This window comes from Bufo bufo, chromosome 6, assembly GCF_905171765.1.
Source record: "Bufo bufo chromosome 6, aBufBuf1.1, whole genome shotgun sequence".
Classification (NCBI taxonomy): domain Eukaryota; kingdom Metazoa; phylum Chordata; class Amphibia; order Anura; family Bufonidae; genus Bufo; species Bufo bufo.
In genome coordinates this window covers 307,771,163-307,796,201 of record NC_053394.1, presented here as the reverse complement: position 1 = coordinate 307,796,201, position 25,039 = coordinate 307,771,163, and the positions used below count along the sequence as shown (strand labels likewise).

General features: G+C 43.8%; 1 protein-coding gene across 5 annotated transcripts in view; it reads left to right on the top strand.

The window, feature by feature from the left end:
• The first annotated feature begins 607 nt into the window (after positions 1-607).
• The window catches only part of SKAP1 (src kinase associated phosphoprotein 1), a 624,187-nt gene continuing 599,755 nt past the window's right edge, over positions 608-25,039 (top strand). For all 5 annotated transcript variants that reach the window (XM_040436618.1, XM_040436619.1, XM_040436621.1 and 2 more), the window contains exons 1-2: positions 608-738; positions 23,569-23,674. In XM_040436618.1, the coding sequence (XP_040292552.1) occupies positions 690-738; positions 23,569-23,674 (155 nt within the window). In that variant the 5' untranslated portion in view covers positions 608-689. The remainder of the gene's footprint in view (positions 739-23,568; positions 23,675-25,039) is intronic.

The following is a 25,039-nucleotide window of genomic DNA, read 5'->3' as shown; positions in this document are numbered from 1 at the left end:
ATGGTGCTGGAGGCAGCAGAGGGCTACCTGGACAGCCTAACTGTGCAGACACCAGCCATACTACACCTGGGGCTTCCACTGCACACCAGTCCTAAGGGTTAAATCCTTATCACGCCTCCCCCACTGCCCTCAGGGGAGGGCTTCCACTGCACACCAGTCCTAAGGGTTAAATCCTCATCACGCCTCCCCCACTGCCCTCAGGGGAAATATCAATCAAGGGAGCTGGAGGCACTGAGGACACCGTGGAAACTGCAAGAGTCTCACACCTAGTTCCACCCCAGGGCATGGGATAGCACAGGCAGGGGGCGCTGCAGTGTTGAAGCTCCAGAAGACACAGCCGACTGCTGCGTGTACCAGGATCTATCCTGCTGAGAGGCAGAGAACACCCGGCCATTGGGGATAAGAAGGAAACAGCCCCCACAGCATTCAAATTGTTTAACCCCCGCAGTCCCTGCCACCTTCCCTATGTGGTTCAGTGACAACGTAGTTTGCGGTTAGAGAAAATGTTTCAGAAGACATATACAGTGTGAGTGACTGAACTCCACTATATACAGTCTGCGCTCTACCTGTGTCACACATCCTGCTGCGTTCAGCCTGTGATGCTCCGATGAGACATTTCCCGCCCGCTTCTGACCACGCCCCCTCTTACTTGATGTAGCTGTCGGAGGTGCCATTCACAGGCTGACATAATGACGCAGCGCACGGACATACCCCGGGACGTTGTCATTCTTCTCCGAGGTGACTGACCAGGAGGGAGGGGGACGTGGGGTTTCCAGTAATAATTATTAATGGCACTTGTCATAATAGGTGGTATGGTGTAGAGGCAGTCATTTTATGAAAAGTTGTCAGTTGATAGTGATGGGGGAGGGTGGGGGATATTCTGAGGTAAAATCTAAGTATCCACATAACTGCTCTGTATGTAATAATTGTGTCAGGAGGACACTTTACAGGTAGTTTCTCTGATATAAAGGGGGTGTGATAGAATAAAAAATCTTGGACAAACCCTCTAAGGCTAGGTCTACACGATGACATTGGTCGCACCAATGTCGTGCAACAATTTTTATAATGATAGTCTATTGTGTCGCAGTGCGACGCAACAGTCGCAGAAAAATCCATTTTGAATGGATTCAGTGCGACACCCTAGACTATCATTATAAAAATTGTCGCGCGACATAGGGCACAACTACACTGCAACATATGTGTCGCGCTGCACATGTCGTCGTGTAGACCTAGCCTAATAGCAGAAAATACACGGCTGAGGAGAGTGACTGCGGCGGTCATGTGCTGGATGTTGGGGCGCCCCCTGCAGGAGGACTGGACCTGCGCCACAGAGAATGGCACTGTAGAAACTCTTGTAGCCCTATGAGGGATTGTTTTATGTGGGGGGGCAAGATATTATTTTCAGGGTACATCAGGTGAATATACTGAATCTTGGTGGTGTGTAAATAAAAAAAAAAAAAAAGGCAACAATGTAAAAAAAAAATATATAAAACTGCACAATTCCACCATTGTTTTAGGGTTTTGTTTTTATGGTTTACACTGCGCAGTAATAATGACGTATTGGCGGTCAATTACTAGGACACCACCCACATCAGAAACTGGCGTGAAAGTCTTTTTAAATGTCGTTGTGCCTAAACTGAGGCCTCATTCACATGAACATGAAAAACTGCTTTTTTTTCTATGTCTATGGGGCTTATGTACACGGCCCATTGAAATCTGTGGGACAGGAGTGTGCCCCTCTAACAGCCGGGTATACCATGTTAAAACAAGGGTTTAAAAAAAAAAAAAGACACCTCATCCACTTGCATGTGCGGGGATTCTTGCAGCAGAACCTGATGTTCCCAGCGAGGTGACATCACAAAACGGCCATTAAAAACAGAAAGCCTTCCAGAAAATGGATGCCCACATTGATGCAAAATGGCCATGAACAACTGACAGTGTATCCGTTTTTAATGGCTTTTTATTTTATTTTTAACTGTCATCTGTATGTCCCCCTTAGGTCCCTTTCACATGAGAGATATGGATTGTGTCAGGCTCTGCTCAGGGAAAAACGGATGGTTTTGCACACAAGTTCAGTCAGCTTTTTTATCTGCGTTTGTGTTCAGTGTGTGCGTGTTTTCCATCCAGATTGTATTCAGAATGCATCTGAAGAAGGGAAGAAAAACTGAAGCAATCAGTACCAACAATCTACATCTAGTTAACCCTATGGTGTCAAAGCCTATTTTCATTTTTGCATTTTGGATTTTTCATCCCCACGTTCCAATTACCATAACCTTTTTATTTTTCCTTTCACCTAGCTATAAGAGGGCTTATTTTTTGCAGGACAAGATGCATTTTTTAATGCCACCATTTAATTTACCATATTTTCTATTGAAAAATGGGAAAAAATTCTTTGTTTGGCAAAATTGAAAAAAACAACAGAATTCCGCCAATGTTTTTGGGGTTTTGACATCACAGGGTTCCCTGTAGACTAAGGCTCCATTCACACGTCCGCAAAATGGGTCCACATCCGTTCCGCAATTTTGCGGAACGGGTGCGGACCCATTCATTCTCTATGGGGACGGCATGGATGCGGACAGCACTCAGTGTTCTGTCCGCATCCGCATTTGCGGTGCACGGCCCCGATCTTTGGGTCTGCAGCTCCGCAAAAAGATAGATAGAGCATGTCCTATTCTTGTCCGCAGCTTGCGGACAACAATAGGCATTTCTATGGGGGTGCCGGGCTGGTGTGTTGCGGATCCGCAATTTGCGGGTACGCAACACACCATGGACGTGTGAATGCAGCCTAAAAATGACATGATCTCGTTATTCTGTGGCTCAATACAAATGCGGTGATGACAAATTTTTCTTTGAGTTGCCAAATTCTGACAGCCATAACTTTTTTATATTTCAGTCTACAAAACAGTTTTTTTGCATAATGAACTGTATTTTTTATTGGTACTATTTTTGTGGTATATACGTCTTTTTGATCACTTATTTAATTTTTGGGGGGGACAAGATGACAAAAAAAATTGAATCCCACGTGTAAAATTTTTATTTTTTTTCCTGTTATTGTGTTCACCATACAGGAATAAAAAATAAAAAAAATATTTTAATACTTCTGGCATTTTCAGACTTAGTGATACCTAATATATTTTATTTTTTTATTGTTTTATATATAAAAGTTGGAAAGGGGGGGGGGGCGATTTCACTGCGTGGGCTCTGATCAGAAGGCAAAGGAAACCGCATCCCACTGCCTTCACTCAACGGTGCCGTAATCAGCATTGATCGTGGCACTTGAGGGGTTAAATTACCGGGGCAGTGCGATAGCCGCTTCATGTTAGTGCGGACTCACCTCCTCCATTTGATCACGATGCGGGGATTACTCGCTGCTGACTGAAGGACAGGACCTGCGAGACATCGTCCTGCTGGAGCGCAAGTCCTGTCTTAAGCTTCCAGTCAACAGTGAGTGTGTTCCCGCGGCGTTATCAAATGGAGGAGGTGATTTTTTTTTTTTGCAAAAGCAGAGAATGGCGCAATTTACGGAACAGGAGGCCTATTATAGAAATGCCTATTCTTGTCCACAAAACTGACCCACAGAACGGAGCAATCTGTGTGCTGTCCGCGTCTTTTGCGGACCCATTGAAATGAATGGTTCCATATACGGATTGTGTGCGGAATGCAGAAAATGGCCTGTATACGGAACGCAAAATACGTTTGTGTGAACGAGCCCTTACTGGGAGGCAATAATGAGGGCATTACTCTTACTGGGGGCATTATCCTTTCTGGGAGGCTTTAATGGGGGCATTATCCTTTCTGGGGGGCACTAATGGGGGCATTATTAATTCTAGGGTGCACTAATGGGGGTATTAGTTATTCTGGGGCACACTAATGGGGGGCAGTACTATTACTAGGGTGCACTAATGGCGGCATTACTATTACTGGGGGCAATATTAATTCTGGGTGGCGCTAATGGGGGCATTATTAATGCTTGGGGGCACTAATGAGGACATTACTAATTCTGGTCAGCACTAATAAAGGCATTAATATTCTGGGGGGCACAGTATGACAGCGACTTAACACCCCTTGTTAAGCCACACCCCCAACCACACCTCTTTGGGGTGTGGCTTAACTTGGCTGGTATTTTTTGTTGGGAAAGGTGGCAACCCTAGCCAAGGGGTTAAAGTTAAAAACAATAGCCCAAGTAGCCGCAAAAGCATGCCATTTTGTCATCGTCTTATCAGTTAGGCTTCGCTCACATCACCGTTCAGCCTTTCCGTTCTCCTGCTCCGTTTAGGACGGAAAAGGCACATAACTGACGCCAAACTGAGTCAAACGGAGCCCGTAGGACCCCATAGACTATAATGGGGTCCGTTATGTTTCCGCTCAGAAGATGATTTTGAAGCGGAGACAAAGGTTGTGCATGCAGGACTTTTGTCTCCGCTTCAAAATCATCTTCTGAGCAGAAACATAACGGACCCCATTATAGTCTAGGGGGCCTAAGGCCTCCGTTTGGCGTCAGTTATGTGCCTTATCCGTTCTCCTGCTCCTAAACGGAGCAGGAGAACGGAAAGGCTGAACGGTGATGTGAATGAAGCCTTAGACATTAAAAGGTATCAACTACGGAGGAATCTCATTCTCTTATAATCCACATGTAGCAGCCATCAGTAAAAAACACATTGCATCTGTTTTTCACGCAAACCCCATTCACTTTTATGGAACCAGAGCTTTGTGAAAAACGCACAATATAGAACGTGCTGTGGTTTTACCTGAACGCAAAGATGATGCATGAATGGGTCAGGATTCAGCCTGGATTCTGTGCGTTCGCTACATGCATCTCATCCATATGGAAAACCCACTTGTGTGAAAGAGCCCTTTGGCGTTTCTACTTCACTCTCGTCACTTTCTGAAAAGTAGCGGGGGTGTGGCATGGGCGTGGCCATCGGCCCAACACATTTATTATAATATAGAGCTTTATACTGATGTCAGTGATGACAGGAGAAGATTTCAGTCTAGGCACTCGGACTGCAGAAGGATGCTCCTAACGTAAGGTGTTGGAAATTCCATTGATTTGGGCATACGATTATTCTGTCCAACAGGACGGGGAATACACCTCTTTCTGGCCTCCCGGATCTGGACTACAGCACTTAGATCATAGCCGCACAAGACATCCGTGATTAGTGGCTGGTCTGGTATGGGGCCACGTTGCTCGTAGAGTGGCCCCATAATGACATATCCCCCCTGCATTCATTATCTGTAGAGCGATGATGTATTTATATAATCTGGCTTTGTCCCAACATATATTTTGTTTTAGGCCTCTTTCACACTTGCGTTGTCCGGATCCGGAATTACACTCCGGATCCGGAAAAATGCAAGTGTACTGAAAGCATTTGAAGACGGAACCGTCTTCAAAATGCTTTCAGTGTTACTATGGCAGCCAGGACGCTATTAAAGTCCTGGTTGCCATAGTAGGAGCGGGGAGCGGGGGAGCGGTATACTTACAGTCCGTGCGGCTCCCGGGGCGCTCCAGAATGACGTCAGAGCGCCCCATGCGCATGGATGACGTGTCCAATGCGATCACGTGATCCATGCGCTTGAGGCGCCCTGACGTCACTCTGGAGCGCCCGGGGAGCCGCACGGACGGTAAGTATACTGCTCCCCCCCTCCCCACTACACTTTACCATGGCAAACAGGACTTTAGCGTCCCGGCAGCCATGGTAACCATTCAGAAAAAGCTAAATGTCGGCTCCGGCAATGCGCCGAAACGACGTTTAGCTTAAGGTCGGATCCGGATCAATGCCTTTCAATGGGCATTAATTCCGGATCCGGCCTTGCGGCAAGTCTTCAGGATTTTTGGCCGGAGCAAAAAGCGCAGCATGCTGCTGTATTTTCTCCGGCCAAAAAACGTTCCGTTCCGGAACTGAAGACATCCTGATGCATCCTGAACGGATTTCACTCCATTCAGAATGCATGGGGATAATCCTGATCAGGATTCTTCCGGCATAGAGCCCCGACGACGGAACTCTATGCTGGAAGAAAAGAACGCAGGTGTGAAAGAGCCCTTATATGAGTACTGCACAGACCGACAGTGTCTTCACTATCTTTACCTCCTGATGATCCCATAGCATTGACTAGGGGGAAACGCGTCGAGGTTAATTCAGGTGTCTTCTGACTATATTGTCATCCCTGACTATCTATTATATTTAAACTTTATGTATTTCAGGTGTTTGATCACTTTATCAACCCAGATTTTTCTTGTTGTGTGTCTGTACTGTGTTGTCGATATCCATCAATATTTAGTAAATTTTGGTGCTATTAGCACTTTATTATCCTCGCCTTATACCTGGGATACTCTAGTATGACTCCTCATCCCTGTAGGGACACAATAGGGATATTAGTCTAGGTACGTGGACAGGGGGTCTGAGGTTTTAGGATAAGGGTGGTTATAGGGATAGAATTCTCCCCCCCCACCCCAGGTAATTCTCTTAATTGCTGGATATATGCCACCGGTTAATTGGTCTGTATGTAATTTTTGGTGTTTCTATAGGATTCCCATATGGGACCTTTTTAAAGGCATATCATTAAAATTGTGTTTTTAGGGGTTACTTTTCTGCTGGAACTTAACGTAAGGTGAGAGCTGCAAAAAAAACACCAAATGTGGTGTTTTTTTTGTTTTTTAATATGGCGTTCACTGTCGAGGTTACCGTAATTTAATTAAATATTTTATAGGATTGGATGGCTGCGGGCGTGGCAATGCTAATTTGTTCTTATCTGTTCTTTTATATTTGAGAAATGTAATGTCATGTATTTTTAAGACTTTTGTGAAAAACTTTACTGAACTTCTTTTTACACTTTTTAGTTCCCTTTAGGGACTAGAACCCACAGTGCTTTGATTGCTTTTACTATGCACGGTAACTCCTATATTACAGTGCATAGTAGTTCTGACAGGCATGCTACAACATCCTTTTGGAGGCAGCATACGGTATATTAACAGCCGGTGTTTGGCGGGCCTGATGCCCTTCAGAAGGCCCCCAGCTGCCATGCCAAGTACTCGGCACCCCACGATTGTGTTCAGGAGGTGCAGATTAGGAGACAGAGGGAGCTCCCTCTGCCTAATCTCACATGCCATGCGCCAGCCCCCGGGGGAGGTGTGAAAAAAGTAGAAAAGATGGATATGGTGGCTGAGGCAGCAAGGGTGGTTGTAGTCCTCACAGTGGCTAATTCTAGCTCCAGCTTTATGGGCAGTCCATAGAGGTGCATATCCTAGGCTTGGGACTCCTGCCTGGTGGTGGCTAAGGTGCACTTGATGGTGGATGGTTGGCAGCGTGCAAGGCAGGAGGACAGGGGCAATGGTGGATGGTGAAGCCAATGATCAGGCCCGATTGGTTAGAAGGTACTCTGTACTGAATAAGTGGTGGGGGTTGCAGTACAAATATAAACAAATATATATATATATATATATATATATATATATATATATATATATATATATATATATATATATATATTATTGTTTTAAGTACTTCACAAGGCAGTAATTCTCCAGGAGGCGGATATTGGGATCAACATTGTAATGTTCCCCTGTAGGTCTCTCTCTAGACATAAATGAAACACCAAAATTAAGGCTACTTTCACACCTGCGTTTAGGTGCGGATCCGTCTGGTATCTGCACAGACGGATCCGCACCTATAATGCAAACGCTTAGATCCGTTCAGAACGGATCCGTTTGCATTACCATGAACAAAAAAAATAAAAATAAAAATATATATATATTTTTTTTGTTCATGATAATGCAAACGGATCCGTTTTGACTTGACATTGAAAGTCAATGGGGGACGGATCCGTTTGAAAATTGAGCCATATTGTGTCAACTTCAAACGGATCCGTCCCCATTGACTTACATTGTAAGTCTGGACGGATCCGTTTGCCTCCGCACGGCCAGGCGGACACCCGAACGCTGCAAGCTGCGTTCGGGTGTCCGCCTGCTGAGCGGAGCGGAGGACAAACTGAGCCAGACTGAGGCATTCTGAGTGGATCCGCATCCACTCAGAATTCATTAGGGCTGGACGGATCCGTTCGGGCCGCTTGTGAGAGCCTTCAAACGGAACTCACAAGCGGAGCCCCGAACGCTAGTGTGAAAGTAGCCTAATTCCCAAATAAATGTATTATACCCATATATAAGCAAATTATGAACACCAAAAAGGATATATGGATCATCACTATATCATATGAAATAATATACCAACACAAAGTATAATCAATCACTACATAATTTTATTACAATCACTTTAAATCACATGATTGGCAAAACACAATATTAAAATGAAGATTAAAAACAATAGGGCTGGTGGTGCATGGTTGATGGGCTATCTAATAAAGTGCAAGTGCAAGCATGCGGTCAGCAATAAAAAATAAGGACCATGACCGTTAAGGTCAGCTAGATAGGCTGCACTAGTTGAAAGATAAATGTAAATAAGGAGATATACCTGGCACCGTTGTTATGGCACACTATAGAATATCAAATTATCAATATCAGATCATCTTATACAAAATCAACAGGTACAACCCTTAGGCCCCTTTCACACGGGCGAGTATTCCAATCGGGTGCAATGCGTAATGTGAACTGAATCCTGACCCATTCATTTCTATGGGGCTGTGCACATGAGCTGTGATTTACACGCATCACTTGTGGGTTGCGTGAAAATCGCAGGATGCTCTATTTTGTGCGTTTTTCACGCAACGCAGGCCCTATAGAAGTGAATGGGGCTGCGTGATAATCGCAAGCATCCGCAAGCAAGTGCGGATGCGGTGCGATTATTATTTTTTTTTACGCACGGTTGCTAGGAGACGATCGGGATGCGGAACCGATCATTATTATTTTCCCTTATAACATGGTTATAAGGGAAAATAATAGCATTCTTAGAATGCTTAGTAAAATAGGGCTGGAGGGGTTAAAAAAAATAATTTAACTCACCTTAATCCTCTTGTTCGCGCAGCCCGGCTTCTCTTCTGTCATCTTCTTTGCTGTGCAGGAGGAAAATTATCTGTGGTGGTGTCACTGCGCTCATCACATGGTCCATCACATGATCCATCACCATGTATCATGTGATGGAGCATGTGATGAGCACAGTGACATCACCACAGGTAATTTTTCTCCTGCACAGCAAAGAAGAAGACGGAAGAGAAGCCGGGTTGTGTGAACAAGTTGATTAAGGCTACTTTCACACCTGCGTTTAGGTGCGGATCCGTCTGGTATCTGCACAGACGGATCCGCACCTATAATGCAAATGCTGGTATCTGTTCAAAACTGATCCGTTTGCGTTACTCTGTAAAAAAAAAAAAAAAAAAAAAAATCTAGTTCTAAGTGTAAGTCAAACGGATCCGTCCTGACTTACATTGAAAGCCAATGGGGGACGGATCTGTTTACAATTGCACTATATTGTGTCAGTGTAAACAGATCCGTCCCCATTGACTTACATTGTAAGTCAGGACGGAACCATCTGGCTCTGCATCACCAGGTGGACACCAAAACGCTGCAAGCAGTGTTTTGGTGTCCGCCTCCAGAGCGGAATGGAGGCGGAAACGGAGCCAAACTGATGCATTCTGAACGGATCCTTATCCATTCAGAATGCATTGGGGCTGAACTGATCCGTTTTGGGCCGCTTGTGAGAGCCTTGAAACGGATCTCACAAGTGGACCCAGAAACGCCAGTGTGAAAGTAGTCTTAGGTGAGTTAAATTATTATTATTATTTTTTTAACCCCTTAAGCCCTATTTTACTAAGCATTCTGTATTAACCTTCTCCCGACCGCCTAACGCAGGGATGCGTCCTGCAGGCGGTCGGGTTATTCCTCCTAGACGCATCGGCGCGTCATCTCGCAAGACGCGAGATTTCCTGTGAAAGCGCGCACACAGGAGCGCGCGTTCACAGGATCGGAAGGTAAACTAGTTCATCTACAGCCTGCCAGCGGTGATCATTCACTGGCAGGCTGTAGATGCGTTTTTTTTTTTTAACCCCTGAAAGGTATATCAGACGCTGTTTTGTTAACAGCGTCTGATATACCTGCTACCTGGTCCTCTGGTGGTCCCTTTTGCTTGGATCGACCACCAGAGGACACAGGCAGCTCTGTAAAGTAGCACCAATCACTACACTACACCCCCCCCCTGTCACTTATTAACCCCTGATCAACCCCTGTCATTGATCACCCCCCTGTAAGGCTCCATTCAAACGTCCGTATGTGTTTTGCGGATCCGCAAAACACGGACACCGGCAATGTGCTTTCCGCATTTTGCGGATCAGCACATTGCCAGAACTATATAGAAAATGCCTTTTCTTGTCCGCAATTGCAATGTTGTATAGGCTCTACAAAAAAACTCAGTGTTCGTCCGATCAGGCCTGATCTTGTGCGCCCCACCGCAGTGACAGAATATTTTTTTTCTGATCACTGCAAAAACACCGTAAAATCGCTGCGGCGCTAAAAAGATCACTTTTGAGGGGCATGGAGAGTTCATCGATTTTTATTTTTATTTTATTTGGCACAAGTTAGCGGAAATTGATTTTATTTTTTTTTTCTGACAGTCTCATATTCCACTAACTTGTGACAAAAAATAAAATCTCACATGAACTCACCATACCCCTCACGGAATCCAAATGCGTAAAAATTTTTAGACATTTATATTCCAGACTTCTTCTCACGCTTTAGGGCCCCTAAAATGCCAGGGCAGTATAAATACCCCCCATGTGACCCCATTTTGGAAAGAAGACACCCCAAGGTATTTCGTGAGGGGCATGGCGAGTTCATGTAAAATTTAATTTTTTGTCACAAGTTAGTGGAATATGAGTGTAACGGATCTCCTAACACCCCGACCGGGTACCTCCGTTGATAGATGCTCCTAGTGCTTTCCGAGGACTCCAAGCACTCCACTTGACACCGTACACACTGCAGACCCCACGAACCGCCGAAGCTTGGTTGAGGTCTCACCGTCTCCTACCCACCCTGGACCTACGACAAGGCTCCAGGCTCCAGTGGGTGAACCTCTCCTAAAACCAGAGAGCAGGAACAGCTCTTAAAAGAGCTATTAGTTATAGCCAGGGGAGTATAGCAAATCTCCCAGCGTATAGCAATCCCCAGCGTCGATCAGTTACCCAAACATCAGCCTCAACATGATAAAGGGTAAAACAGGAACACTTTATTGAGGGCTACCCGCCCGTATTTATGCAGGTCCCCATCTGGTGTACACGCCCCTAGGGGACCAGAAGGAAGACTGTGACACAGGACAGATACGTAGCACTCAGGATACACCGACACAACACATCCCCACAATGCATCATGGTTTCCTCCTCTCTGCCCTGGAGACACCCGAGGAGTAATTCAATTATCTCTCAGGACAAAGGGAAATCGCCAATACACATGTGGATACAACAGGACAGGAATCACCACCCAAACACACAATGTCACACCCCCACAGCAAACAGACATTTAACATATTCCCAGATAGCTCAAGTCTGAGTGCATATCATTAGGTGAATGGCACTCAGAATACACAAATACAATCAAATTAGCTATCTGGGTACCCTCACATAACAAAATACAATTGCAAAGACAGATTTAAACTGTGCGGCCGGTCTGTCTGCTCCTTTAAAGTTAGTATGGGCCATAATCCTGAGGCAAGAGGCTGGTAGCCAGGCCCCTCCGAAACCCAGTGGCGAAGTTGGTTTCGCCACAATGAGACTTTGCAAGAGGAAAAAAATAAAAATCCTTTTCCGCTAACTTGTGCCAAACAAAATATATTCTAGGAACTCGCCATGCCCCTCACGGAATACCTTGGGGTGTCTTCTTTCCAAAATGGGGTCACTTGTGGGGTATTTATACTGCCCTGGTCTTTTAGGGGCCCTAAAGCGTAAGAAGTAGTTTAGAATCCAAATGCGTAAAAAATGCCCTGTGAAATCCTAAAAGTACTCATTGGAATTTGGGCCCCTTTGCGCACCTAGGCTGCAAAAAAGTGTCACACATGTTGTATCGCTGTACTCAGGAGAAGTAGGGCAATGTGTTTTGGGGTGTATTGTTACATATACCCATACTGTGTGTGAGAAATATCTCTATAAATGACAACTTTAAAAAAAAAAATTATACAAAGTTGTCAATTTACAGAGATATTTCTCTCACCCAGCATGGGTATATGTAAAAATACACCCCAAAACACATTGCCCTACTTCTCCTGAGTACGGCGATACCACATGTGTGACACTTTTTTGCAGCTTAGGTGCGTAAAGGGGCCGAAAGTCCAACGAGTACCTTTAGGCTTTACAGGGTTGCTCGCAATTTAGCCCCGCCCAAAATGCCAGAACAGTAAACACACCCCACAAATGACCCCATTTCGGAAAGTAGACACCCCAAGGTATTCGCTGAGGGGCATATTGAGTCCATGAAAGATTGAACTTTTTGTCACAAGTTAGCGGAAAGGGAGACTTTGTGAGAAAAAACTGAAAAAAAATCAATTTCCGCTAACTTGTGCCGAAAAAAAAAAAACTTCTATGAAATGCCCTCCTAAAAGATACTCATTGGAATTTGGGCCCCTTTGTGCACCTAGGCTGCAAAAAAGTGTTACACATGTGGTATCGCTGTACTCAGGAGAAGTAGGGCAATGTGTTTTGGGGTGTATTTTTACATATACCCATGCTGGGTGAGAGAAATATCTCTGTAAAATGACAACTTTGTATAAAAAAATGGGAAAAGTTGTCTTTTACAGAGATATTTATCTCACACAGTATGGGTATATGTAAAAATACACCCCAAAACACATTGCCCTACTTCTCCTGAGTACGGCGATACTACATGTGTGACACTTTTTTTGTAGCCTAGGTGCGCAAAGGGGCCGAAAGTCCAACGAGTACCTTTATGACTTCACTGCCCATACCCCTGAAGACGCCAAGTGTTTGGCGAAACATGTTGGGGGGCAGAGAGTGATACAAGTTATATTTTAGCCAGCCAGGTCATGCTAGTTTCGATATACTAACAAGTAGCAAGTGAACACTAGGAGGGCATTCGCTATCAGTAGGCAGCGCACTGTGCAACAAACAGTGTGTACTTAACTAAGCACGGCAGGAGCTGTGTGGAGATAGTCAGGTAGCCACAAGTGACGACTGCCCCCTAGTGGTTTCACAATAACACTCAGACCACTACGAGTAACAAGACATACATGGCTGATAATTTTAAATCACGTTAGTTCTAAATTAGTAATTTTAAGGACAAGTAATAAATGTTAAATTTTAGTACTTTAATAATACGTGTTGTCCCAGAGACAATTACTGGTCCTACTGACCAATTGTAAATAATCATAGGTGCGCAAAGGGGCCCAAATTTCAATGAGAATCTTTACGATTTCACATGGCATTTTTTACGCATTTGGATTCCAAACTACTTCTCACACTTTAGGTCCCCTAAAATGCCAGGGCAGTATAAATACCCCACAAGTGACCCCATTTTGGAAAGAAGACACCCCAAGGTATTTCGTAAGGGGTATGGTGAGTTCATGTAAAATTGTATTTTTTGTCACAAGTTAGTGGAATATGAGACTTTGTAAGAAAAAAAAAAAAAAACATTTTCCGCTAACTTGTGACAAAAAATAAAAACTTACATGAACTCACTATGCCCATCAGCGAATACCTTAGGGTGTCTACTTTCCGAAATGGGGTCATTTGTGGGGTGTTTCTACTGTCTGGGCATTGTAGAACCTCAGGAAACATGACAGGTGCTCAGAAAGTCAAAGTGCGTAAATTCACATTTTTGCACCATAGTTTGTAAACGCTATAACTTTTACCCAAACCAATAAATATACACTTATTGCATTTTTTTTTTTTATCAAAGACATGTAGAACAATAAATTTAGAGAAAATTTTATATAGAAATGTAGTTATATTTGAAAAATTTTACAACAGAAAGTGAAAAATGTCATTTTTTTGCAAAAATTTCGGTCAGTTTCGATTAATAACAAAAAAAGTAAAAATGTCAGCAGCAATGAAATACCACCAAATGAAAGCTCTATTAGTGAGAAGAAAAGGAGGTAAAATTCATTTGGGTAGTAAGTTGTATGACCGAGCAATAAACCGTGAAAGTAGTGTAGTGCAGAATTGTAAAACGTGGTCTAGTCATTAAGGGGGTTTAAGCTAGGGGAGCTGAGGTGGTTAAAGGGATTCTGTCATGAGATTTTAGCCCTATAAACTATACATATGCCCATGTCCGTACTAATAACATGAATCCTAAACTGGCCTTATTAAACCTGCTTGTGGCTCCTGGCAGCGGCTTCATTGAGCGAAGTGCGCATGCGCACCTCCGTGGCGCATCAGGCTGAGCATAGTGCGCAGGCGCCGGATCTGGCGGAGGCGGCGCTGAGGTGAGGAGGGCGGCGATTAAGACTGGGAAGGAGGCGCTGGGCACCAGACGGCCGGGCACCCTGTATTAACTGACGTCCCATTGGGCACCTTAGGTAGGCGATTGACCGGTTAAAAAAAACTGTTTTTTGGGCTAATAGAGCCACAAGCAGGTTTAATAATGCCAGTTTAGGATTCATGTTATTAGTACGGACATGGGCATATGTATAGCTTATAGGGCTAAAATCTCATGACAGAATCCCTTTAAGAATGCTATTATTTTCCCTTATAACCATGTTATAAGGGAAAATAATAAAATCTACACAACACCGATCCCAAACCTGAACTTCTGTGAAGAAGTTCGGGTTTGGGTACCAAACATGCCGATTTTTCTAACGCGCGTGCAAAATGCATTAAAATGTTTTGCACTTGCGCGGAAAAATCGCACATTTTCCCGCGACGCACCCGCATCTTATCCGGCCCAAATCCATGACACCCGTGTGAAGAAGGCCTTAAAGGTAAATGTGCATCACCAAAAGTTGGTAGGACTTACTGAAAAGCCAAACAGGGCTGCACAATAGTACTGACTGCAAGATAGTCCGCAACAAAATACACGCACCACGAGTCCACTCTCCGACACGCGTTGAAGATCCATTAGCTGACCAATCTCACCTGTATATTTAAAATAATGAGTAGGCACCGCTAACTATATGGCGCCTGAATCCCTGCGCAGATACCGGTGGATGTATGCGCGCTCCGCAGTCCAGAGGAGGGGGATCGCGCGCCAGGCACGCGATCAGCATCGCCACGGAGTGACAGGAGGCAACAACACCATGATGCATGCGCAGAAGACCAGGTGCTCCACGGCCGCCATATTAGATGAGGGCAGCTAGACTGGCAATAGAAGTAGTACCGTACATAGGAAAACAAAAGTAGGGCCGTTCAAAACGCTTGAAATTCGATCGCGGATGACTGGTCCTTTAAGAAAAATACCCTATGGCCAAAGTCAGGACACTAAAAAGCCCACCAGATACCACCCCTCCTAAGAATATGCACATAAAGCAGAGATGCACAAATATATATTGTGAAATAGTCATTGTTTGAAAACACTTCAAAGGAATTTTTATATGTATGGATTATTTAATATACACTGTACATGATTCGGCAGGAATTGTATATACTGTACATGATTCAAGTAGATATGATAGAGTGTAGTAAGAGAGATAGAGATATATGGTAAAAAGAAAAGGTGGGAATGGGGGGGAGGGGGAAAAATGTATGGTGAGATTCTAGTGCAAATATAGTTATAAGTAAAATTCATAATTGAAACACAGAATGTCAAACATATAATCTATAATCCCAATAGTTAGTAGATGATTAGTTAAAAATATCAATAAAATAAAAGATAAAAAATTTACAAAAACACATAAAAATACAAAATATTAATAATATGTGGTGTGTGTGTATGAAGAGTTACTAGTGTGACTAAAATGTAATAAATGAAGCGTACAATGATGTGAACACCGTAATAAATGTGAGGGACTAGAGTGAAAAATGTGCACGTGAAAGCACAAATGTGTGCCAACAACAAGCTATACAGTGAAAAATAAGTGAGCACCAAGTGTGATGGTGCATCAGTATGGATGCACCAAATCCACATTGCCACACATCAAATCAATAGTGAGAATACGTGCAGTGCAAACAATACAAAGTACCAAAAGGTGGTTTGTGCCTATAAATAAATAAATAAATAAATAATACCAAAAGGAACCAAACCATAGCAAAAAACATGCAAAAGAATGCAAAAAACATACACTGCCTGTCGCCACCTGGATTTCACTAAGCAAATGAGCCTCCTATTGGATAATTAATGCATGGGCGACTATCTTTCAGCTGGCAACAAGTTATTTAACCCCAACTGGTGCAATGAGTTGCTTCTCATTTCTTAAACAACCATGTCAAAAGACACATCTCGTGGTCGTGGAAAAGATGTTGGTCTGTTTGAGAATGGTCAAATCATTGGCATGCATCAAGCAGAGAAAACATCTAAGGAGATTGCAGAAACTACTAAAATTGGGTTAGGAAACTGTGCAATGCATTATTAAAAACTGGAAGGATAGTGGGACCCATCGTTTTCGAGGAAGAAATATGGCAGGAAAAAATCCTGAATGATCGGCGATCACTTAAACATTTGGTGAAATCAAATCAGAGAAAAACAACAGTAGAACTCAGGGCTATGTTTAATAGTGAAAGTAAGAGCATTTGCACATGCACAAAACGAAGGGAACTCAAGGGATTGGGACTGAACAGCTGTGTAGCCGTAAGAAAACAACTAATCAGTGAGGCAAACCAGAAAAAAAGGCTTCAATTTGCTAGGGAGCATAAAGATTGGACTCTGGAGCAATGGAAGAAGGTCATGTGGTCTGATGAGTCCAGATTTACCTTGTTCCAGAGTGATGGGTGCATCAGGGTAAGAAGAGAGGTAGATGAACTGATGCATCCATCATGCCTAGTGCCTACTGTACAAGCCTGTGGGGGCAGTGCTATGATCTGGGGTTGCTGCAGTTGGTCAGGTCTAGGTTCAGCAACAGTATGTGCTCCAAGAATGAGGTCAGCTGACTACCTGAACATACTGAATGACCAGGTTATTCCATCAATGGATTTGTGACAATGCCAGGATTCATCTGGCTCAAATTGTGAAAGAGTGGTTCAGGGAGCAGGAGACACCATTTTCACACATGGATTGGCCACCACAGAGTCCAGACCTCAACCCCATTGAGAATCTTTAGGATGTGCTGGAGAAGGCTTTATGCAGCAGTCAGTCTCTACCATTATCAATGCAAGATCTTGGTGAAAAATTAATGCAACACTGGATGGAAATAATTCTTGTGACATTTCAGAAGCTTATCGAAACAATGCCACAGCAAATGCGTGCCATAATCAAAGCTAAAGGCTTTTTTTTGGTGGCGACTTTTTTTTTTTTGGGCAGGCAGTGTAAAACAAATGGACAAGATCTAAACCACATCACCTCACTCTCCTCATCGCAGGACAACATACAGGACCAGCGACAACTCCCATGTGCTAAAATAGGGTCAATCAAAGAACATGACCAAATAATACCACAGGTACGTTACTACTAACCTGTAGAAACAGTTAGAAACAGGAGAAGCAATACCCTGTCATAGTGTACACAACCCCAGCACTGGAGACAAACAACATACAAATATTAAAAAAACAAAGATTCACTCTCTAGACATCCCATGAAATCTTCCCAAATGACCACAGGTGTACTCTAAATAAGGCCTCATGCACACGGCCGTTCCGTCCCCAATGCACGGGCAACGTCCGTGCTGCGGCCTGGATGGACTGAGACCCATTCAACTTGAATGGGTCCGTGATCCGTCCACACCGCAGAAAAATAGAACACTCCATAGTGCTTTTGTGGGGTTCCGTGCCTCCGTTCCGCACCGCTGCTCCGGATTGCGGACCCATTCAAGTGAATGGATCTGCATACGTGATGCGGGGAGCACACGGCCGGTGCCTGCATATTGCGGACCCGCTGTTTGCGGACCGCAATACGGCCACGGCCGTGTGCATGAGACCTAAATGTTATACAGTTCCTAGGTTCAGGGTGCTGTCCTAGGGTCCATCTCAGAAGTTTGGCAGGAGAAGCAATTTACCAAGACCACGGGCAGTAAAGTCCAAAACCATAAGTGTGTGTTACTTTTACGGTCTAGTCCAGCACAGCCTGAAAAGGCCCTCAATCAATTGTAAATGTCTGTTCTGCTTTCCTTTAGAGGTCAGTCCTTAGTATACTTGACTTTTGGTAATATGCAGTTTCACAGGGATGGTGTTTCCCTGCACAAGGCAGCAGCATTCACGCACAAACATCTTCTCTCTAGGTTGTCACCCGAAGACTCTCAACTAGGAGGCAGGACCATCCCACCACCCGGCAACGGTAACTAAGGCTGCCAATACTATAAGGCTAGATTCACCCGCCACAGCAATCCGTGTATGATGGCATACGTTAGTCCCGGTTGTCTGCTGTCTTAAACAGCAAGCATCTGGCAGCTGCCTGGTGTGGGCGCCATCTTTAAAGTCTCGACTGCCAGCGTATATATGTGTATGGTGGTCAGGAACAGGTTAACTGCCATAAATGATAGTGAATGTGTCGGGGCTAATGGCTCCCCCACTGCAACCTGCCACTCCCACTTTTCAGAAGACGGAGAGGGTGGTGTTGAAACATCACTTGTGCCTACCTTTAGGCGCAATGGTGTTTAAAAAGTCACAAACCTGCGGTTTGTGGCTTTCTTACACCAGTTTCTGATGTACAGGGGCATAGTAAATGACCCAGTAAGTCTTAAACGTGTTGTGTCACTTCAGCAAATGGTATTTATCATGTAGAGAAAGTTAATACAAGGCACTTACTAATGTATTGTGATTGTCCATATTGCTTTGCTGGCTGGATTCATTTTTCCATCACATTATGCACTGCTCGTATCCATGGTTACGACCACCCTGCAATCTATCAGCGGTGGCCGTGCTTGCACACTATAGGAAGAAATGCCAGCCTATCTGGGACCGTAGGAGCTCACATAGGCTGGTGATATATCCTATAGTGTACAAGCACGGCCAAAGCTGATGGATTGTATGGTGGTCGTAACCATGGAAATGAGCAGTGTATAATGTGATGGAAAAATGAATCTAGTCAGCAAAGGAAGCAATATGAACAATCACAATACATTAGTAAGTGCCTTGTATTAACTTTCTCTACATAATAAATGCTATTTGCTGAAGTGAGACAACCCCTTTTAAAGGTTTTGTCACCCCAATTTTCGCTATTAAACAGGCTGCTATTATAGATGTGAAAATGTCACCTGAATTTAACTCTGCATTTCTTTTATTTAAGTATTCCCCCGTTTTCGTGTAATTTAAACTTTTATTATATGCAAATGAGCCTCTAGGAGCAGGAGCAGCCGGCTTTCTCATTGCGCATGCTAGGGATCGACAGATATTGATTTTTTTAGGGCCGATACCGATAATTTGTGAACTTTCAGGCCGATAGCCGATAATTTATACCGATATTCTGGGAATTTTCATTTTAAAAAAAAAATAATTTCCTACACAAATCTGCTGAAAATTAGTGTTTATTGTTAACGTGTATTTTTTTTTTTTTGTAAATCTTTCTTTTTCATTTATACTTAATATTTTGTTTTTTTTTGTTTGTTTTTTTACTAACTTTTAGCCCCCTTAGGGACTAGAACCCTTGTCCTATTCACCCTGATAGAGATCTATCAGGGTGAATAGGACCTCACACTGTCCCTGCTGCTCTGTGCTTTGTGCACACAGCAGCATGGAGCTGAACATGGCAGCCAGGGCTTCAGTAGCGTCCTGGCTGCCATGGTAACCGATCGGAGGAGCAGGAGAGAGGGGATCCTGTGGCCACTGCCACCAATGATTAATACTGGGGGGGGGCTTGGGTGGGGGGGCGCACTGCGCCACCAACGTTTTTAATACTGGGATGGGGGTGGGGGGCGCACTGCGCCACCAATGATTAATACTAGGGGGCTTGGGGGGGCGCACTGCGCCACCAATGAAGATAAGTCTTTCATTAATTCATATACAGGAGGCGGGAGCTGGCTGCAGAATCACATAGCCGGCTCCCGACCTCTATGAGTGGTAGCTGCGATCCGCGGCACCTAAGGGGTTAACTACCGCAGATCGCAGCTACAGCTCATAGAGGTCGGGAGGCAGGAAGTACAAAAATGCATAATACTTATTGAATTCGTCTGCAAATGAAAAGTGTAATTTATATGTTTAGGGTAACACAATGAACATTTAGAAACGCTCAGTGAGGGTAGCATAGTAGAGGTGACAGGTTCCCTTTAAACTTAGAACAGCAGAAACTAGCATTTATAAAAAAAATAGAACAGGAAGGGGGGGGGGGGGGTTGTCTGCTAAATTCCCCCCCGCCAGCATGCCTGCAAAGAGCTGACACTTGTCTAAAATTTTAATAACCTCTAAGTGAACTGGTTGAGATAGATATAGGATATACAGTTGCAAGAAAAAGTATGTGAACCCTTTGGAATGATATGGATTTCTGCACAAATTGGTCATAAAATGTGATCTGATCTTCATCTAAGTCACAACAATAGACAATCACAGTCTGCTTAAACTAATAACACACAAAGAATTAAATGTGACCATGTTTTTATTGAACACACCATGTAAACATTCACAGTGCAGGTGGAAAAAGTATGTGAACCCTTGGATTCAATAACTGCTTGAACCGCCTTTGGCAGCAATAACTTCAACCAAACGTTTCCTGTAGTTGCATATCAGACGTGCACAACGGTCTGGAGTAATTCTTGACCATTCCTCTTTACAGAACTGTTTCAGTTCAGCAATATTCTTGGGATGTCTGGTGTGAAACGCTTTCTTGAGGTCCTGCCACAGCATCTCAATCGGGTTGGGGTCAGGACTCTGACTGGGCCACTCCAGAAGGCGTATTTTCTTCTGTTTAAGACATTCTATTGTTGATTTACTTCTATGCTTTGGGTTGTTGTCCTGTTGCAACACCCATCTTCTGTTGAGCTTCAGCTGGTGGACAGATGGCCTTAAGTTCTCCTGCAAAATGTCTTGATAAACTTGGTAATTCATTTTTCCTTCGATGATAGCAATCCGTCCAGGCCCTGACGCAGCAAAGCAGCCCCAAACCATGATGCCCCCACCACCATACTTCACAGTTGGGATGAGGTTTTGATGTCTGTGTGCTGTGCCTCTTTTTCTCCACACATAGTGTTGTGTGTTTCTTCCAAACAACTCAACTTTGGTTTCATCTGTCCACAGAATATTTTGCCAGTACTGCTGTGGAACATCCAGGTGCTCTTGTGCAAACTGTAAACGTGCAGCAATGTTTTTTTTGGACAGCAGTGGCTTCCTCTGTGGTATCGTCCCATGTAATCCCTTCTTGTTTAGTGTTTTATGTATCGTAGATTCGCTAACAGGAATGTTAGCATATGACAAAGACTTTTGTAAGTCTTTAGCTGACACTCCTAGGATTCTTCTTCACCTCATTGAGCAGTCTGCGCAGTCTGCGCTGTGCTCTTGCAGTCATCTTTACAGGACGGCCACTCCTAGGGACAATTTGTCTTACCGTGGACTGATGAACAGCAAGGCTTTTGGAGATACTTTTATAACCCTTTCCAGCTTTATGCAAGTCAACAATTCTTAATCGTAGGTCTTCTGAGAGCTCTTTTGTGCGAGGCATCATTCACATCAGGCAATGCTTCTTGTGAAAAGCAAACCCAGAACTGGTGTGTGTTTTTTATAGGGCAGGGCAGCTGTAACCAACACCTCCAATCTCATCTCATTGATTGGACTCCAGTTGGCTGACACCTCACTCCAATTAGCTCTTGGAGATGTCATTAGTCTAGGGATTCACATACTTTTTCCACCTGCACTGTGAATGTTTACATGGTGTGTTCAATAACAACATGGTAACATTTAATTATTTGTGTGTTATTAGTTTAAGCAGACTGTGATTGTCTATTGTTGTGATTTAGATGACGATTAGATCACATTTTAAGACCAATTTGTGCAGAAATCCATATCATTCCAAAGGGTTCACATACTTTTTCTTGCACTGTACAAGATGGAGTTCAATCTCTCACACATAGGAGCAAATGGTCTGGGGTGGTCCATGGATTTGCAGCTATGTGAAATTAAGGGTGCTATGTTGGGACCAGGTTTGCATGTCATTATCTTTTAATTCGGACTCTTTATTACCTGACTGAATTTTGTAAGGGTATGGCTTCTAGGTGACGTGTCGCAAGACATTTCATATAATGTGATTTAATGGTGTCGCAATTAGGGATCGACCGATATTGATTTTTTTTTAGGGCCGATAGCCGATAATTTATACTTTATACCGATATTCTGTGAATTTTCATTTTTGAAAAAAAAAAAATCCTACACAAATCTGCTGAAAATGAATATGTTTATTGTTAATGTGTATTTTTTATTTTTTTGTAAATCTTTCTTTTTCATATTTTGGTGTTGTGTGTTTTTTTTTTTTTTACTAACTTTTAGCCACCCTAGGGACTAGAACCCTTGTCCTATTCACCCTGCGCCACCAGTGTTTTTAATACGGGGGTGGGGGGCGCACTGATTAATACTGGGGGGCTTGGGGGGGCGCACTGCGCCACCAATGAATAATATTGGGGGGGGGGGGGGTGGGGGCGCACTGCGCCACCAATGAACATAAATCTCTCATTTATTCATATACAGGAGGCGGGAGCTGGCTGCAGAATCACATAGCCGGCTCCCGACCTCTATGAGCGTTAGCTGCGATCCGCGGCACCTGAGGGGTTAACTACCGCGGATCGCAGCTACCGCTCATAGAGGTCGGGAGCCGGCTATGTGATTCTGCAGCCAGCTCCCGCCTCCTGTTCAATTTGAATGAATGAGTAAGTTAACATCATTGGTGGCGCAGTGGCCACAGCCCCTCCCCTCCTTTCCCATCTGTCTCTTCATTGGCGGCAGCAGCATCACAGGGGGAGGGAGACACTGCTTCCTTCTCCCCTGTGCTGCTGAGGGAACACAGAGAGAGAGTTGACAGCAGCGCGATCTGTGTTCCCCATACGTTATCGGAATATCGGCAAAATAGATGCCGATACCGATAACTGTCAAAATCCTGAATATCGGCCGATAATATCGGTAAAACCGATAATCGGTCGATCCCTAGTCGCAAAACAACATGCTGCGACTGTGATGTGTCAGTTGCAAAAAATCCATCCAAGTCTGATTATTTATTTATATTTTTTTGCAACTGTATTGCGACCGCATTAAAGTACTTTACACAAAATGTCGCCATGTAGCATACCCTTTTGCTTCGCACAACTTTTCTGTGACTTGCGCTGTGTAGCTGTACCCTAATTATTACGCGTCACTGGGTGGATAACAGGGGGCAGCCTATATGAGAGTTGGACCCCTGACAGCAGTACCACGGGAGAAGTGTACAGAAAAAAACATACAATTAAACACTTTGAGGCTTTTTTTCTGTGATGTGTTACTTGTTTTAGCTACAAAAAAAATGCATCAATATGTAAACTGGATTTTTAAAAATACATCTCAAAATAGTATGTATTGAATATAAATTCCTGAGGGTACGTCAAAGATCAAGTCATGGGGATCTGAAAATATGTTTTTGAATTTCAGATGCGGAGTCTTTTCTATCCACTTGTCTTCAGTATGAAACTGTGAGCAGCAAAGCAAGAGAACTTGGAGAAGAAATACTCCTGGATTTCAGGACACTTCGCAATCGGTAAAACTGCTTACTGCAACTATTTTTGTATTTTCTCAGTAGCTGCAGAATAACGTGCAAGAGGCTTGGTGTAAACTAAATAGAAATACAAATACAGCTTTTAATAGCTATTCCTTCCCAAAAATCTGCTGCTGTATCGTCCCGTGTAAAGGGACCTTTAAAAATGTAAGCCCAATAAATGCTTGTAGATAGTAGTGATGTAGATGTAGTGTGAAAGGAGTTTTATGTGTGCAAGAAAGGCATGTCACTGACGAGGCTCGTCACATGTGACCAGTGATTGGCTGCCGCGTGGTTGTGGCTGAGAACTGGCCTCCGTCACTTCTGGTCCTGTGGGAACCGCACTCAAATCGAAGGCATTTTAAAGGATGATTAATGTTTTTCTTTATTTTAATTTGATTTTAAACAAGAGGTCTAACTATAAATTTTTTTTTATCTATTACTATAAAATTTAAGATTTCTATGAATGCAGTGTTGATTTTGACAGTTGTAAAGGCCGTCTTATGTTATAGATGGTAACTTTTATCTACTTCATTGTATATTCAATGAAGTGGACTGCATAGCCTTGCTTATCTGGGTTTGGATTTCTTTATAGGGTGCCTTCTCACGCTGCAGATATCCATGTATTTGCCACCAAAACAACCCTGTTAAAATAAATGAAACATATTCAGTTGCGCAATATTCTGCATCGAAATCTGCCGCTTGTGAAGGCGCCCTGTATGAGTAGTATTTTGTTTTAATTTTATTCCCATCACTCAGCAGAGCATTTTTGCCAGTACTGCGAGCCGACACACATGTTGTGGTTTTTGTGGTGGCTTACAGGAAGTTAAATGAGGTGTGTATCGTAGAGCATCTTGCATTTTCTAAAGTTTTTTTTTCAACAGGTTGTAACTTAAAGGGACACTGACAGGCCAAAACAGCATATATAGTTAGATATATCACATTACAGGTCTTATACAGTCTTTCAAAAGCATATAAGTATCCCCCCTGTCCACCTTATAAAGAGCGAAATATAAAGTTTTATAACCTGCTTCTCCTGTCAGCAATCTGCCCAAGGGGCGGCGTTTCATGTGAAAATGCGCCCAGCCAGCCTTCCCAACTGCCGTTTGAAGCCCCGCCCAGCTCATCAATATTCACTTCGCTGGGCGGCGGCTAGAACTCTCCCCAGTCCCGATCCTGCGCAATTCAATCCTCCAGGCTGCTCTGAACAGTGCATGGCTGAGGCTGCAGCTGCCTCGAAGACGCAGGCTGGTGTGTGTACGCAGGCGCGATCTAACGGCATGGCGGGGCGCAGGCGCAGAAGATTGGGCATGAACGATGCCCGGAGGATTGAATTGCGCAGGCGCAGGATCGGGACTGGGGAGAGTT